Below are 17,162 nucleotides of genomic sequence, written 5' to 3'. Positions count from 1 at the left end.
AAAATATATAATATATTTTAATATACATAAATTGTGTTTTAATGCCTTTAAAAGTGCTAAAAGTGCTATTTTTAAAATGTATATCTTTTCATCAAGCCTAAAATCTGAACGATTTCCCTGAATGTTATAAAAATATTATATAGACATTGCATTAACTGCTCAATGGCCCCCCCTTTGGGTGAATCATTTATGCATGGCAACTTTAACACAATCTGTGTATTAATGTAATGAACTGTTTTCATTGATGTCTTCTGGTATTATTGGTGACAATTGGCGACAACATTTGTATGCCACATTATTTCCAGTGTAAAGAGATCCGTGGTAATGAGTGATTCTGTCTCGTCATGAATAGCTGAGATGTTTGGCTCAGATGCTCGCTGAAGGCCGGGGTATAATCCGAGACTTGTCATTCTTTCAGATGCCGCTGCACCGCTCAACAGATTGGCGATGGCAGACGTTGCTATGGTAACCTCATGGAAAGAGTTCTGGAGCTGGACAGAGAGGGCAGTCAGGCAGGAAACCTCACTGGAAGCATTCGCTTCTTTGGTGGGTCCTTTGAGATCACCAAAGCCACTTTTCTGGGGGTTCTTTACATGCAACTTTGAGTGAACACTTCAGCCTCTTTATTAGTTTGAAAGCAGTGTTAGATGTGCTTACAGTGTTTTCTGGTTTTCAGAGCAAGCGTGCGAGTTCACTCTGAGCCAACACGGCCCGTTCACTGCGTTCATTCCTGTGGGGCAGAATCCATTTCAAGTGGGTTGAAGCACACTTAAAAAGACATGAACAAACAGTTTGTGTTTCATGTCCTCATTATGTTTCCTGTTTTTTGTGACAACTTTCTGCTCGTCTCAAGCAGACACTTGTAGGAAAATCCTCCAGCAACATCCTGAATGCAGTGTGTAAAAATCACCTCATCCTTGGACAGAAACTTTACAGTGATCTGGAGGGGAAAGACATGTGGATGTACGGAGGAGAAAATATCAGATTTAAAACAAAAAAGGTATCTATCTATCTATCTATCTATCTATCTATCTATCTATCTATCTATCTATCTATCTATCTATCTGTCTGTCTGTCTGTCTGTCTGTCTGTCTAATCTTGTCTGTTTGTTGATTTTTGCATGTGTCTGCAGCACTTCATCCTGATGAGAGATCCAGACGTATTGTTTACTATACTTGAGAGCGACATCCCAGCTTCCAACGGAATAATACATATTATTGACAAGCCCTTTACTCTTACTCACATCGAATCCTCAAACAACAACATGGAGGTAAAGTCATTTTTATTATTTCACAACATCTGATCTAGTAATATCTGATGAATGATACACCGCACCAACAACAACACCCACTAACGTAGATGTTCTTTTCTGCAACCTCAAGTTCTCCTCCAAGACCATCGGAGAGGTTTTCAGAGAGGATGAAAGGTTCAATCGATTCCTGTCTCTGGTTGATGTGAGAGATCTCCTATCGGGCTCGCTTTCTCCATTTTTCCACTGAACCCAAGCATTCAAAATATTTTGTCTCTTTCTGCTGCAGAATTGTGGAGCCCTGTTACCCATCAGAGGTTCAGGTCCTCTTACAGTGCTTGTTCCAACCAACAACGCCATAGACAAATTCAGAGACGGAAGTCTTATGTACATGCTGAATGATGTGAGCTGCCCATATGTGTTTTTTGCCTCTAATGAAGCTGGATATGTATAATCAAGTTATTTGGATCCCAGTTTTACTCATTGTTTTAATCAAAACCATTGGATATTCATATATTCATTCGTAACACTGATTTTTCATCTCTTTGTTATTAAGGCCAAACCAAAGCTTCAGACGCTTCTTAAACACCATATGTTTTCCCTGGCCGCTGTAAGTCTCTCTTTGACCTCTGGAATGTAATAAATGGTTTCCCACAGTTATTTTGACGTTAAAATGGGGTATTTATGTACATCACTTTGGAGAACCCCTGAAATGGTTTGACGAATGCAGTTTTATTGAAATGTGAAGTTGGGGAAGCACATATTATCTTTTTTAAAGTTTTTATAGTGTTTAGTTTGTCACAGCCAGCAAAACCACGATTTGCTTCATGCTATTGCTAGTCATTTGCAAGTTATTTATCCTATTTTAAACAGCATTTAATTGGACAAAAATGTGTAAGCCCCTGAGCGGTAGATTTTGGTGTATTTTTGGGTGATATCTAGTTCTGTGAAGCTCTTGCGAGATTAGCATTTGCTGCCTCCAAGGTTAAGAGTAGGGTTGCTTCAAGACTCAAAATAACGCTATGTTCAAATGTTGTGTCAGATATTTGGCAAAACGGGTTACCATTTAGACAGCCATACTTTTGGACCATTTTCCAACTGCTAAAAGGTTACTGTCAATTTAAGTACTAGAATGTATATAGCCTTATAGCTAACAGACATAAACTAAAATCTCCAAATTTGATTTTATTAGTTTTTTAATTAGTCTTTAAACTAGTCAGTAAGTGCAGTATTTAATTGACTATTTGGGTCAGTGACTTATATAATACTAAATGTATGTTTGGGCAGTTCCATAGTTATGTAATGGATAACATATATCTTATCATATATCTTTTACCTAGATCACTGTGGACCAGCTCGCCAGCATGTCTGAGATTACGACCATGGCCAATGAGATCTTAAGGATCAATGCCTCTGAGGATGTAAGTGACTGTCCTTCATTGATTGCATTGGCTGTAACTCCTGATGGCAATGAGACATTTTTATAAGATTTGGGGCTAATGTGTTGGGCCTCATTCTGTTTACAATACAAAAAATTGGTGACTTAGTGGCAGTATAATAAGAACAAATCGAAAATAATGGGACTGTTGTTTTTACATTCTCTCAATCAATCCACAGGGAAGAGTCTTTTTGGGTGATAAAGGAATACTTCTCGAAACGAAAGACATTGTCGCAGCCAATGGAATCATCCACCTGATCGATGGAGTTCTTGTACCTTCCTCCATAGTTCCCATAATGCCCCATCGCTGTGACATTAATGGGAGCAGGATCACATTTGTTGGTGCCTTTTTATTGGGATCTTTTTGTTAATGTGTGATGACATAATTCTTGTATGTGTGACCAGTAAAACAAATTATCAACACCAGAATCTTTTCTAGGACAAAGCCCTAAATATTAAGCAAATTTATGTGAAGTAAAATCATAGGTTATAGTCATCCTTCATTATAATTCTGGCTTCTGCATTAACTGGTCACAATATTTAATCTTCAGCTTTAATAGGCAAAATAACTTTATTTCATTTTAATAATAATAATTTTAAATGTTTTTCACAGTGTACTTGCATGGCCAAGTTTCCAAATGGAATTGGAAAAACACAGAAATTGATTGATTAAATATATACATAAATATATATTTTTAAACTAATAATAATATAAATAATTGTATTTATTCTTTTTTTTTTGTCAAAAACAATTCATTTATTTATTATGGTAAATAAAGTTCCCTATCAGTTGGTCACTCTTGGCGTACGTTGTGACCGACGAATAGGAATCTCTCTAGAGAGGCCAATCTACTTCGAGTGAAACTAAACAAACCAATGCACTTTGGCGTGCAATCATTTGCATCAGCTGTTCAGCCTCGCAGCGCGAGTATATAATGAGCAGCAGGGGCGATTGCACTTCAGCTTTTTGCTTCGGAGCCAAGCACTTCGATGCCTTCTATCAAGACTGATGCTCTCTCTCTCTCTCTCTCTCTCTCTCTCTCTCTCTCTCTCTCTCTCTCTCTCCTTTCTGTTTCCTTTGGTTTTTTTGAGCAAACAAAAAGGCTGTTTTAACAGCTGGTAAAACCTGCCAGTGAGAGTGCACATTCCTGTCTGTGTTCGCGTTGACCGTTCCCCTGTATGCTTCAGCACCAGTGAGAGCAGTCCCTAAAAGAGCTTACACAGAAAGATTGCGTCTTTTTAAAGATGACTTTCTATCTGTGTGTTTCTGGATGCAGTCGTTACCTGGGGTCATGGGATGGTCATGATCGCTGCCTCATGTGTCTGGGCCTCGAACACGCTGAGACAGCGTTTGTGGATGAGTCATGCATCCATTGTAGGAAGATGACCATCTCGGAGCTACGGTCGAGACTCTCGTACCTGCAAAGCGCCTCAAAACCAGCGATACCCAAATTTTCAATAAAAGAGCAGTTTCTTTCATCTCTGGGTCCGAAGAGGCCCCGGAGACCAGTGGGGGAACAGAATCTCTCTCACTCTTATCCGCCTCTTCTATCGCCAGCGGGCAGCAGCGTGCGGTTCAAGAATGCAACCAGGCCACCTCCTGCCCCATGGAACCAGGTAAGTGTTGCACAGCACACTCAGACCCCGTTACGGGCCGCCTCCCAGAGAGAGCCTCCCGAGCCGCGTCCCTGTGTTCCCCCTCGCTGCACCACTCCGGGTACGCCTGCGGACCCTTTGGTGCCGCTTGTACGGTCTCTGCGAGCCTGGTTAGCGCTCCCCAATCACTCTTGCTGGCTCATTCGGACCATCAGGGTCAACTATGCGATTCAGTTGGCCCGGGGTCCCCCCAAGTTTCGGGCCATCCACTTCACTACAGTGAGAGCAACCGATGCCCACGTCTTGCGCGTGGAGATCACAGTCCTACTGGCGATGGACGCAATAGAGTCGATCCCTCCAGCCGATTTGAGGTCAGGGTACTGCAGTCCCTGCTTCATTATACCCAAGAAAAGCGGTGGGTTACAACCGATCTTGGACCTGCGAGTTTTGAATCGGACACTCCATAAACTACCATTGAAAATGCTCATGCAGAAGCGCATTTTCGAATGCATCCGTCCCCAAGATTGGTTTCCTCAACACAGGCCATTTCTACGCTTTGCGTTTGAGGGTCGAGCATATCAGTACAAAGTCCTGCCCTTCAGACTGTCCCTGTCCCCCCATGTCTTCACGAAAGTCACGGAGGGGCCCTTGCTCCCATGAGAGAACGGGGCGTTCACACCCTCAACTATCTCAACGACTGGCTCTTACTTGCACACTCTCGAGTTCAGCTATGCGAACACAGGGACCTCGTGCTCAGGCACCTCAGCCAGTTGGGTCTTCAGGTCAACTGGATAAAGAGCAAACTCTCCCCTGTGTAGAGGATCTCACAGAGGAACGCACTCAGTCGGTGCTGAACTGCTTGAATATGTTCAAGGGCTTTTTTCAAAATTCTTTCAGAGGCTACTGGAGCATATGACAGCAGCAGCAGCGGTAACCCCGCTCAGCCTGCTCCATATGAGACCGTTTCAGCACTGGCTTCACGGCTGAGTCCCGAGATGGGCCTAGCATCACGGCACTCACCGGGTGGCAATCACAACGACGTGCAGCCAGACCTTCAGCCAGTGGTCAGACCCCTCCTTCCTGCAGGCAGTAGTCTCCTTGGAACCGGTGTCCAGGCATGCTGTGGTATTCACAGATGCCTCTGCCACTGGCTGGGGTACCACGTACAACGGGCATGCAGTGTCAGGGGTGTGTACGAACCCCCAACTGCATTGGCACATCAACTGCCTCGAGTTGCTAGCAGTACGTCTCGCTCTGAGCCGCTTGAAAAAGCCGCTACAAGGCAGGGACGTGATGGTCCATATGGATAACACTGCAACCATTGTGTTCATCAACTGACAAGTTGGTCTACGCTACCGTAGCATGTCGCAACTTGCTTGCCATCTCCTCCTCTGAAGTCAGAATCATCTGAGGTCGCTTCGAGCCATGTATGTCCCCAGGGTGCTCAACCGTGTGGCTGACGAGCTATCACGAGCTGTGCTCCCGGGAAAATGCCTCCGCAAAAATATGCGTTTCCCCCAGTGAGCCTACTTACACAGACCCTTTGCAAAGTCAGGAAGGACGAGGAGCAGGTCCTTATGGTAGCTCCCTATTGGCCCACCCGGACTTGGTTTCAAGAACTCATGCTCCTCGTGACAGTCCCTCCCTGTAGACAGTACATCCCGTCGCCACATCAGCTGCTGTCCGCCTGGGCGGCCAGCTTTTCAGGCTTGGCTCCTCAGCAAAAAACTGAAGTGCAATTGCACCTGCTGCTCATTATATACCCGGCTGAACAGCTAATGCAAATGATTGCATGCCAATGTGCATTGGCTTGTTTAGTTTCACTCGAAGTAGATTGGCCTCTCTAGCGAGATTCCTATTCGTCGGTCACGACGTACTTCTCCGTTCCCTCCTTCAGGGAACGAGGGTTACCATTTGTAACCGAGACGATTTTCTATAAATTCTATAATTTTTTTTGCTTCTCTCCAAAGGGTTCCTGCATCCGATGTAGCCATCTTTATGAAACACAATGTCCACCTGGAAGTGTTGAGCTGGTAATACTAATTTCAGTTATTTATGAACTAAATCAGACATTTTTAATCAATACGCAATTGTTAAAAGATTTTTTAAATGAATGGGTTTTCAACATTACAATTACAAATGAAGGGAATCAGAATATGAGCACCACTGCTCATGTTCCATAGTGTTGACCATAATTTATTCAAACAAAAGCTACATTTGGGCGTTTTTTTCCCCACTTGATAGACAGGTCATCTTAAAGGCTGCGAGCCACTTCCTGATCGCAGATGGTCGTACTCGTTCTTCGAGGAAGGCTGTGCCAAATACTGCAACATTACTCAGATGGTATGAAAACAAGGTCTCAGTTCCTTCAAATGCATTGATCAATAAATATTCTGAATTATTTATAATGAATAATCTGTGAGATGTTTTGCTGTCTTGTTTCCAGACGCCACAGTGTTGCAGTGGTTTCTATGGGCCGGACTGTAAGCCGTGCATTGGAGGTTTCCAGCACCCATGTTATGACAAAGGGACTGTAAGTATCAATCAATCAATCACAATCACATTTATTTATATAGCACGTTTAAAAACAACACACGTTGGCCAAAGTGCTTTACATACAGCCCAGCACATATAATCTAAGATTATAAAACAAAGTATAAAACAATTACAAAAATGTAATTACAATCAAATGCAAGAGTATACTGAACAAAATTATAAACGCAACCCTTTTGTTTTTGCCCCCAATTTTCATGAGCTGAACTCAAAGATCTAAGACTTTTTCTATGTACACAAAAGGCCTATTTCTCTTAAATATTGTTCACAAATCTTTCTAAATCTAAACCCATGTACAACAGTGTGCCATGTATCCTGCCAATATCCAGCAAATTCGCACAGCCATTGAAGAGGAGTGGACCAACATTCCACTGACCACAATTAAAAACCTGATCAATTCTATTCAAAGGAGATGTGTTGCACTGCATGAGGCAAATGGTGGTCAGACCATATACTGACTGGTTTTCGGACCCCCCTATAGCAAATCAGCTCTATGAAATATTAATAATCAATAATAACTGGTTATAATTGATTATGAATATTTGGATCAGTTAATATAATTAACTTAATGTAGTCAAATAAATTTTTACTTCAACCCACCTTGTTTGTCCCGTGGACACTCAGTGTTAATTGTTTATTAATTCTAAGAAATATTCATTTCCGGGGCAGGGAAATGTCTTTCTTACTGTACAGTACTATTAAGAGCATGTAGTCACAATATAGATTGTAAGGTAAACTTCGTATGCAAGTAGAGAATCAGAACCAAATACATATAGTGCACAAGTTTTATTAACAAAAACACGAAAACATAACTAACATACAAACACTTACACATTCATTCATGCATTCTAAGGGAGATGGTTAAAGTGAGAGAATGAAACCGGAGGTAGGAAATCGTACTATGGAAAAGATCCATTTAACTATGAAAAGAACCATCAGTTTATCATTTTCAATGCACCTCATTAAAAGTATACTTGCAATTTGCCTTTTTGCAGTGGACACAATTCTTGAAGTTGTTGAAAATTAAAGTTGTTGATGACTCCGTGAGTGTCAAATGTTGAAGTTGCAATCGTTTTCTTCTGAGTTGGATTGAAGAAGATATGATGAACTTGCGTGCAGTTCATCTCTGTTCTCGTGGCCGAAGTGCAGCTTGTGGCCTGCTGTCCCTGGACCTGAGAGAACATGCAAAGCAGATGGTGGGAGTTGAGATGGACTTCTTCTGCGTTGAATGAAGACGTTTTGACCAACTCCTGAGGTTGTCCTTGATTTTGTCGTGCTTGAGAGAGAGTCCTCTCTCTCCTGAATGAGCACATGGCTGGTTTGGTCAAGGCCTGGGGCCTGGGAGGACATGCAGGACAGCACAACACCCTGAACGTTCTGAGAAGCCAAGAGGGTCAATGGTCGAAGTCGATGCAATTTAAAGCTTTAGAAAGGCCCACCTTTCAGGGTTGGCTCGACCAATAAGAAAGGTGGAGTTTCCAAGCGGGAGAGTTTGATTTATGGGTCTTTGTTCCAAGAGTGCTCATTTGCATGTGCACGCTGGTGGGTGGTTTAGCAAAGAAAAAACTATGAAAGATTCTTGTAATACTAATATGTTGTTGTTATCGACATATCATGTACACAGTCATTTTGATCTTCAAAGTACCAAGTTATAGAGACCAAACCCTCTATGGGTGAGGCTACATTGACCGTTGGTTCTATCAAAAATAACCCACAGCATCAAAACAATAAAAGTTAATTGAATTAAAAGACACTACACAAAACAGTAAATCATTCACACAATTTCCTCGCGGTGCGTGTTCATCTATAGATCTGTTTGTTTATTAATTTGTGCAGCAAAGTTTGTGTCAAAGTCTGTTTCTGTCTTCACATTCTTTCACTGCAATAAAACCAACTTATCTTATCGTAGTCATAGTAACAAAAATCCTTCTTGCCCTTGTTGGGGGATGGGACCACATGTCCCATAGTGAGTTTTAAATATTATTTGTTACCTAAAACAAATAATTGTGTCTGATTTGTCTCAGTCGTTACACCCCCAATACAGTAAAACTGCACATTTTAGAATGGCCTTTTATTGTGGCCAGCCTAAGGCACACCTGTGCAATAATCGTGCTGTCTAATTAGCATCTTGATATGCCACAGCTGTGAGGTGGTTGGATTATCTCGTCAAAGGAGAAGTGCACACTAACACAGATTTAGACAGATTTGTGAGAAATATTTGAGAGAAATTGTCCTTTTGTGTATATAGAAAAAGTATTAGATCTTTAAGTTCAGCTCATGAAAAATGGGAGCAAAAACAAAAGTGTTGCGTTTATAATTTTGTTCAGTGTATGTTAGTGTGAACACACAATGAACGTGACTTCAGCAGAAGTAAGTGTTGCTGTTCATTTGTCATGTCTCAAAGTGTTTTGACGGCATCTATGGAAACGGCTCCTGTAAGTGTGAACCAGCTTTTAAGGGCGTAGGGTGTCACCTCTGCTCAGACCCCAACAAACATGGAGAGAACTGTGATGAAGGTGAAGTTATACCTTATATGTTTTTTTATGTTCAAAGTACCTCCTTCCGTCTCTTTGTCCAAACTGTGACCCTCCGCTGATGCAGTACCAGCCGTTGTGACCTTCTCCTCTCCTTGCGCTCTGTTCGGTCCTGTAGATTGCCGCTGTGTCCATGGCGTCTGTGATAGCAGGCCTGGCAGTATGGGTCTGTGTAGGAAAGGATCCTGTCTGGAGGGGTTTTCAGGGGACCTTTGTGACCAGACCGCTACCCCTTGCAATTCAGACGGCGTCCTTGAGCACTGCCACCTTCACGCCAAATGTGTCTACAACAATGGACAAACCATGTTAGTGTCACTTGAGCATGATGTGTAGATCATTATAGACTGGCCGGATGTTTATTTTATTTTATTTATTTGAATAGTCAGGGTTGTTTTATTTAATTAAATTTAATTTTAGGCAATTTTTTTGTTTGATTGTTTTACAATCAAATCCTTTTACTGTGCAATGCCCATTTTATTTTATTTTATTTATTTTTATTTTTTTACAGTCAGGGTTGTTTAATTTAATTTAATTTTAGAATTTTTTTTTGATATTTGACAATTGTTTTACAATCAAATACTTTTACCCTGCAATTATTTTATTTTATTTTGCAGTCAGATTTCTATTTTAGTTTAGAGAACATTTTTGGCCAATATTTTGGCAAACGTTATATATATATATATTTTTTTTTTTTGGTTGTTTTATTTCATTTTATTTTATTATAAAAACATTTTTTGACAATCAAATACTTTTACTCAGCAATGCCACTTATTTTAATTTAATTTATTTTATTTTATTACAGTCAGGGTTGTTTTATTTTATTTTAGACAGTTTTTTATGCTTGATTGTTTTACAATCAAATACTTTTACCCTGAAATGCCCATCATTTTATTTTATTTTATCATTATTCTTTTTTTTTTTTACAACCCCATACTTTTACTCTGCACTGCCCATTACAGCAATCATCTTAGCAGTGTCTGTGTCTTTGTGTTTAACTTTTGTAATGTGCCGACTTGTTAATCGGCATCTGTCTTTGGCGTGTTATTGATCTATTGCACATTGTGCTGTAGGTGTGTTTGTCTGCCTGGATACGAAGGAGACGGTTACACCTGCACTGAAACCAATCTCTGCCTCCAGCCTGAGAGAGGAGGCTGCGACGTCAATGTGAGACACATGTATTTCCCTTTTCCAGCAGTTTGCCTCTAGCCCTCAGATGTAGAACAAATCTAAAGTGATGTCTACCCTGTTTTGACTAGAACATGAGAGTTCAGAATCTGTAGTGATTCAAAGTCGCCCTTTGATTCAAACTAACACATGAAAATAATTTCCAGCATTTGCCAGGGTTGAATTTTTGCACCTTTGTTGTAAGAGTAAAACAAAAAGTAGATAACTACACTGAAGTTACTTAAGGATGCAATGTGTAAAAATAAAAAAACCTGATGATCAGACCTGATCAGATTACATAATTTACATAGCTGTATTTTGCTGTCACAAAAACAGAAGGAACCGAATGTTCATGTCAATAGAATGAATCAGAATTTTCATTATAGGATTAACATATTCGGTAGAATGTATTAGTAATTTCATTAGAAATATATTATATTTTAGTAGAATAGTCTGAGGGCAATATGAGCAAAGCTAAGAAACTTCTGGCCCTTTGTTAAAATTGTTTGGCTATAGGAGTGAAGATAATATTTGAGTAATAATAATAATAAACTAATTGGCAGTGTACCACCATTAAAAAGAAGCCAAGAAGGTTAATAAATAATTGTAGAAAGATTGGGGATGAGCCAAAAAAAGGGAAAAAAAATTAAGTTGTTCTAATTTCGACTTTTTATGTCATATTCACATTTTACCAAAGAATGTTTTTTTGTTTATGTGGCTGAAATGGGCTTTCATAGCAACTCCTACAGTGTGAAATGTGTCGCTGCCTGGAAAGTAGTTGGTAAATGTAATTTCTCCCATCAGCCTTAATCAGCCAAATGCTATGAAAATCAGCAGAAATAGTATGAAAGCCAACTTTTGTATTCGTTATTATACTACACCCTGCTGAATTGTGTGTGTGTGTGTGTGTGTGTGTGTGTGTGTGTGTGTGTGTGTGTGTGTGTGTGTGTGTGTGTGTGTGTGTGTGTGTGTGTGTGTGTGTGTGTGTGTGTGTGTGTGTGTGTGTGTTTAATAGGCTATGTGTACGTACGATGCTGGAAAGGTGAGCTGTGTTTGTATGGAAGGATGGACCGGTGATGGGAGTTTGTGTGTGGAGATCAATAACTGCCTACTGGAGAGTCGTGGTGGATGTCATGAAAGTGCAGACTGTTCCCCGACTGCGCCAGGACAGGTAATGATCCTGATACCATAACCTGGATTAGTAAATAACCTGTGAGGATACAGTTAACCTCTAGGACAGAAAAATCTTAATATATCAATTCTCACTCCTAGACAGTATTTAGATTAAATGGAGCTCTAATTGAAAGTCTTTTGCATCTACGTGTCTTCTCTTGTCCTTAAATTAGTCTCTAGTCCAGGTCAATTTGCTTAGAACACATTTTTGAGTTGTTAGAAATATAGGTTAACCTAAGATGTTTTTTTCTTGGAAGTTTGTGACTTTTTCTCATTTAGGGTCATGAACATTTCAACAGTCTGATGTGTTGTGGAATGTGTGAATGAAATGTCTATAGCGATTAGGATGTTAGAGGGTCAATTTGACGTGTACATTTTTGTCAAACTGTTTTGTCTCAACTACCCTCTGAGGATATTTATATTTAATTTTTTTTTTTGCATTTGGCAGTTCGAAGAAATATAACTTCAGAAAAGCACACAAAAATAAAAAATTAAAATATAATAATATAATTTATAATATTCACATTTTGGCAAAAAAAGTAAAAACAAAAACAAAAATACAGTTCTTATGTCACATTACTTTTTTGTAATGTGTAAGAAGTATTTATGTGAAAATTTTACTATTTTTACCTGATTTGTTAGTTGTTGTTTTTTTCATAGTGTAATTTTTGGTAGATTGTATTCAATCCAATTAGGGCCAATTTGACCTGGAACAACGATCCTACCCATACATTTTACGTAATGCAAGGGCTATACATCTCAACAATGTTTTAAATACCAAAGTCTGCAATCAAGTCAGAGATCTCATTATGAGCTGATATATTTCTCATCAAATTCTTTGAATTTCAAATGCTCTGAGCTGCTATCCACAATTATTTTATAGCTCTGTACACCTTATTGTTTTACAACTATTGTCTGACTTCTGCATGTTTGCAATTCTCCAAAGGTTCTTTAAGAAAGAGACTGAACTTTCTGTCCTTATTTTTTTGTTCAGAATGAATGTAGCTGCAAGAAAGGCTACATGGGAGATGGCATCGTCTGTAAAATCGTCAACCCCTGTTTGTCAGATAACGGAGGCTGCCATTCTCTGGTGTGTATTTCATCCTTGCAGAGTTATGTACAACATAATAACCTTTCAAAATGATGCTAAATTTAAGGCTAAAACTCCTTTATGCTTGTATGTAATGTTGTGTAACTGCCTGATAATGTTTCCAGGCCACATGTAAATTGAAGAGTCCTGGAACACGTGAATGCACATGTCCAAGCGAATACGAAGGTGACGGACTCACGTGTTATGGAAACATACTTATGGTAAGATGACGCATTAATTTAATCACAAGGTTTTGAATCGGCTGTCAACATCATGGACATATTCACAATAGATTTGTTCCTAAAAACTGATTTTGATCAAATTGTCTTAAGTTATCAATTTTTTTGTAACACTTTATTTTTAGTGTCCTTGTAACATATTTTACATGTACATACCATAGTAATAACAGTAAATAATGCATAATTACATGCAACTAAACCTCAACCAAACCTAAATCCTACCCTAACACTATAGTATACATGTTGTTAAGTAATATTACTCAGTACTTAAATATATAATTACAATGTAACAAAGACACCTTAAAATAAAGTGTAACCCTTTTTTTTTTAATGTTTTTATTTTCAGGAGCTAGATGGAAATTCTGTGTTTTATAATTTCAATCGCTTCCTTCAAGTAAGTACATCTTTACCCGAGTAAATTGTCAATGAGTCTGTTTACAAAAAATGATAGTGATGATTGAAACAGAAAAGGATTATTTATTACACAAATATTATTCTACAACATTTTTGTGTTTATCTGCAGAGGCACAAAGTGATTGAGAGTGACAGCAGAGTCACAGCTTTGGTTCCATCTAAAGTTGCTTTCAAGAACCTCAGCATTTCAGACGAGTCTTTTTGGTTTGATTATTACAGATTGCCTCACCTTCTACAGTATGTGTTTGGATTGACATTGAGAACTGATTTATGAGGTTTGAAGAAGAGAATAAATACCATGAGATAATTTTCTGTGTGCGATTTCTATATAGAGTTCATTTTTTAGAGGGGATCTACACCTCTGAAGACTTACTGCAGCAAGTTGGTAAAACAGTCCAGACTATAGGAAAGACTAAATGGGAGGTGCAAAGCAACGGCAGGGTAACTGTTACACAAACTCCACCCCCCCGGATTAATTACAGCCTTAAATTGGTCATCTTTCACTGACCTGTTTACCCTTGTGTCCCTAGGAGCTCATGATCGGCAATGCTACCATTCTTGTCCCAGACCTCAAGGCAATAAACGGGTGCATTCACATTATTGACACGGTAATTAAACTTTGCAAAGATGGTGTTTGGTTTTTAAAAGACCAAACCAAAAGTATTAAACTTAAGTGCATTCCACCCTTTTTGTGCAACGAATTTACAATAAACAAGAAAATGAGATTTCCCATGGTCTTACATGAAAGGAGGGAAAGGACCCAAGACATATCTACAGACCAGAATAACTGCACAAACAACACCCTAGCAATGGCCTAAAAACATGTAGAATACAATAGCTACTGCATAGCAATGCCCTAGCAACTACCTAAAACACCATAGCAACAACATAGCAATCCCTTAAAGGACAAGTTCTGTATTTTACACTTAAAGCCCTGTTTTAAGATCGTAGCTTTTGTCCTGACTTAAGTCAATGGAGTTGGACAAAAACTACGATAAAACCTGTTGGAAAGCATCTTTTGCAGCGATTTTTGTGTGAGCATATCAGTGAACACCCCAGACCATTCGGTGAGTTTCACGTCTTTGTAATAGAGCTTAGATTCTCTGCCCGAGCCCGACCCGAGCCGCGGCCCGGGCCGGGCCGATATTTCCCGCCACTATGCTCGGGTCGGGTCGGGCCCATGATCAAGTACGTCACGTGTCACGCGCAGCGTCTCCTCCACTCGCACGCTGTGCTGTAACGTTAGGCCTTTTATGTAGCTTAAGTGCAACATGGAGCTTGAAGAAGTAAAGAAAAAAATTAAAACAGGAGAATTAACTTTGAGCAAGTATGAAGGAAAGTCGGAGGTATGGAAATATTTTAAACTAGTCGTGGGCAGTGACAACATATGTGCTGGCTTTGTTGAGTGCAAGTGCGGCGCGCTGCTAGAGAGTCTGTACGTGTTGTAGCCATTAAATAAGCGCATTTAGTTTCATATTTATTAAAATATTATAATGTTATTTTTTTCCATCTATGTTGATTATGAAAGTGAACAGAGTAGATAGGAGGATGCGCAATATCAGGAGACATGGAGTGGTTCAGGCATGATTTTGAACACTTCATTATGTTTTGTTTTGTAGAAAGCCTTTCTTTAAAGTGAATTTCGTTTTGTATAAATTGCATCTTAACTTTAATAAATTTTTCATCAACCAATTGCCTGGATTTAATAAATAAGCAGCAAATATAGCAGACAATAATCATGATATGGAGGCGCCGGCGAGCCGCGGTCACCATAGCACGTGAACTAAAGCCATCTCATCATAAATTAAATCAATTCTGCATGCTTGTCACCGAATTTACAAATTCACATCTTGCTTGTTGCACGCACACATATGTCGAAATAACATTATTAATAATAATGAATCTTTAAGAATATTTGATTGAATGCTGAATTTTGTGCTTATTCAATTTAATAAAATTAAAACTTTCATTGTGATAATTAAAATAATTGAATATTAAATATTAAGTGGCCAATTTTTGCACATTTATTAATAGTATTTATACAATATATATATATAATTGCGCAGCTCTCTCCTGTCAATGGTCTAGCACCCATTCAGCACCTGCGTTAAAAAATGATCTGGCGTCGCCCCTGGTTATAACGGGCCACGTATTAAAAATGATCGGGTTTAAATCAGGCTCGGGCTCATAATTACAGTTAATGTGTCGGGCCGGGCCGGGCTCGGACACAACGTGCACGGGCTCGGGTCGGGTCGGGCTTGATTTTTTGGGCCCGATCTAAGCTCTACTTTGTAAACTAAAGTTTAATGTGTTTTATCAATGATTGTTCCAGTGCCCCTATGAAACCATTTTTTAGAGGGGATCTACACCTCTGAAGACTTACTGCAGCAAGTTGGTAAAACAGTCCAGACTATAGGAAAGAGTAAATGGAAGGTCCAAAGCAACGGCAGGGTAACTGTCACACAAACCCCACCCCTCGGATTAATTACAGCCTTAAATTGGTCATCTATCACTGACCTGTTTACCCTTGTGTCCCACCACAGAAACCGAAAATTCTCAGGACAGAAGCATTTGTCCAAATTTCAATCTTAACTGTTCTATTTCATCGGAAACGATCTTAAAACAGGGCTTGAAGTGTAAAATACCGAACTTGTCCTTTAAGCACACTCAAAAGACCTTAGCAACTGCATAGAATTGCCCTGAAAACATTTAGAACACCTTATCAACTGCATAGCAACACCCTAGCAACAACTGAGCAACACCCTAAAAACATGTAGAACACCTTAACAGCACCTTGGCAAACTAGCTTTGTGGTGCCAAATTTTTTTCCAGGATCACTCAGATTTTCTTCTTAAGTAGGCCATATTCACCTCATTCTGTGAAATATGAAACTTTTTATACATAACAAATATGTTTTTCTCGCAGGTTCTTCGACCCGCTCTATCTGAATTTCCTCCACCACCTCCCACTTTGATGAAGCTCCTAAACAACACGCCTGCATTCAGCCTTTTCAGGCAGGCGGCACTGGTGAGTTTCTGCCATTTACCCAGAGATATAACTTACTCAATATTTTCAAAAAGAGTAACATAATAACTGAATACTGATTGCACTGACTGTTACATAAGCATAGTTGTTTCTACTTTTTTAGCTTTACGACTTGGAAGCCAGTATCCCAACTAGAGATTACACCATTTTTGTCCCGTATGACAGTGCCATACAAGAGTACTTGAATAAAACAAACTCTACACAACTGGTGAGTGAAACCTTTTGAAACAATGTTTGATCATATCAGTCATAAAGTTGACGAAATTGTCTCCTTTCAACAGAGCAAAGACATTGTAAAATATCATGTAATTATAAGCGAGCAACTCTTTCCTGAACACTTGGGCGATGGACTCTTCAAAAACACGTTTTTGGGAAATGGCACTCAGATCATGTTTTATGTGGACACTGAAAATCAGGTATTGCACAACTGGCAACAACTCATGTTCTATACAGTGCTTAGATGAAAATAGTTGTGATTAACTATTCCTAAACTCCAGACGATGGCCAATGACGTTCTCATAAACGGAAGCTTCACTGAAACGAGGCATGGCACAGTGTTTGGGATCCCACGTGTCTTAGACCTTCACAAGAACCACTGCAGTAATGATGTGATTTTAAAAATTTCTGTAAGTTTCTGTTGGTACTTCTGAGGTTACTTTCTCGAAGT

General features: G+C 39.5%; 1 protein-coding gene across 1 annotated transcript in view; it reads left to right on the top strand.

Moving 5' to 3' along the window:
• The window catches only part of stab1 (stabilin 1), a 45,287-nt gene that overhangs the window by 8,591 nt on the left and 19,534 nt on the right, over positions 1-17,162 (top strand). Inside the window, exons 10-35 of the mRNA XM_077226034.1 lie at positions 419-546; positions 677-753; positions 857-1,000; positions 1,133-1,270; positions 1,383-1,454; positions 1,539-1,652; positions 1,806-1,859; positions 2,590-2,670; positions 2,867-3,025; positions 6,254-6,316; positions 6,528-6,626; positions 6,730-6,816; positions 9,241-9,352; positions 9,489-9,675; positions 10,441-10,534; positions 11,550-11,705; positions 12,702-12,797; positions 12,923-13,018; positions 13,383-13,430; positions 13,560-13,687; positions 13,783-13,891; positions 13,981-14,058; positions 16,376-16,477; positions 16,599-16,703; positions 16,777-16,911; positions 16,993-17,121. Coding sequence (XP_077082149.1) covers positions 419-546; positions 677-753; positions 857-1,000; positions 1,133-1,270; positions 1,383-1,454; positions 1,539-1,652; positions 1,806-1,859; positions 2,590-2,670; positions 2,867-3,025; positions 6,254-6,316; positions 6,528-6,626; positions 6,730-6,816; positions 9,241-9,352; positions 9,489-9,675; positions 10,441-10,534; positions 11,550-11,705; positions 12,702-12,797; positions 12,923-13,018; positions 13,383-13,430; positions 13,560-13,687; positions 13,783-13,891; positions 13,981-14,058; positions 16,376-16,477; positions 16,599-16,703; positions 16,777-16,911; positions 16,993-17,121 — 2,791 coding nt within the window. The remainder of the gene's footprint in view (positions 1-418; positions 547-676; positions 754-856; positions 1,001-1,132; positions 1,271-1,382; positions 1,455-1,538; positions 1,653-1,805; positions 1,860-2,589; positions 2,671-2,866; positions 3,026-6,253; positions 6,317-6,527; positions 6,627-6,729; positions 6,817-9,240; positions 9,353-9,488; positions 9,676-10,440; positions 10,535-11,549; positions 11,706-12,701; positions 12,798-12,922; positions 13,019-13,382; positions 13,431-13,559; positions 13,688-13,782; positions 13,892-13,980; positions 14,059-16,375; positions 16,478-16,598; positions 16,704-16,776; positions 16,912-16,992; positions 17,122-17,162) is intronic.

Source organism: Siphateles boraxobius, unplaced genomic scaffold, assembly GCF_051911475.1.
Source record: "Siphateles boraxobius isolate OS27281-9 unplaced genomic scaffold, OSU_SipBor_1 13, whole genome shotgun sequence".
NCBI classification, from domain to species: domain Eukaryota; kingdom Metazoa; phylum Chordata; class Actinopteri; order Cypriniformes; family Leuciscidae; genus Siphateles; species Siphateles boraxobius.
Note: the sequence above shows the minus strand (reverse complement) of the source record. Positions and strands in the feature narration are given on the sequence as shown.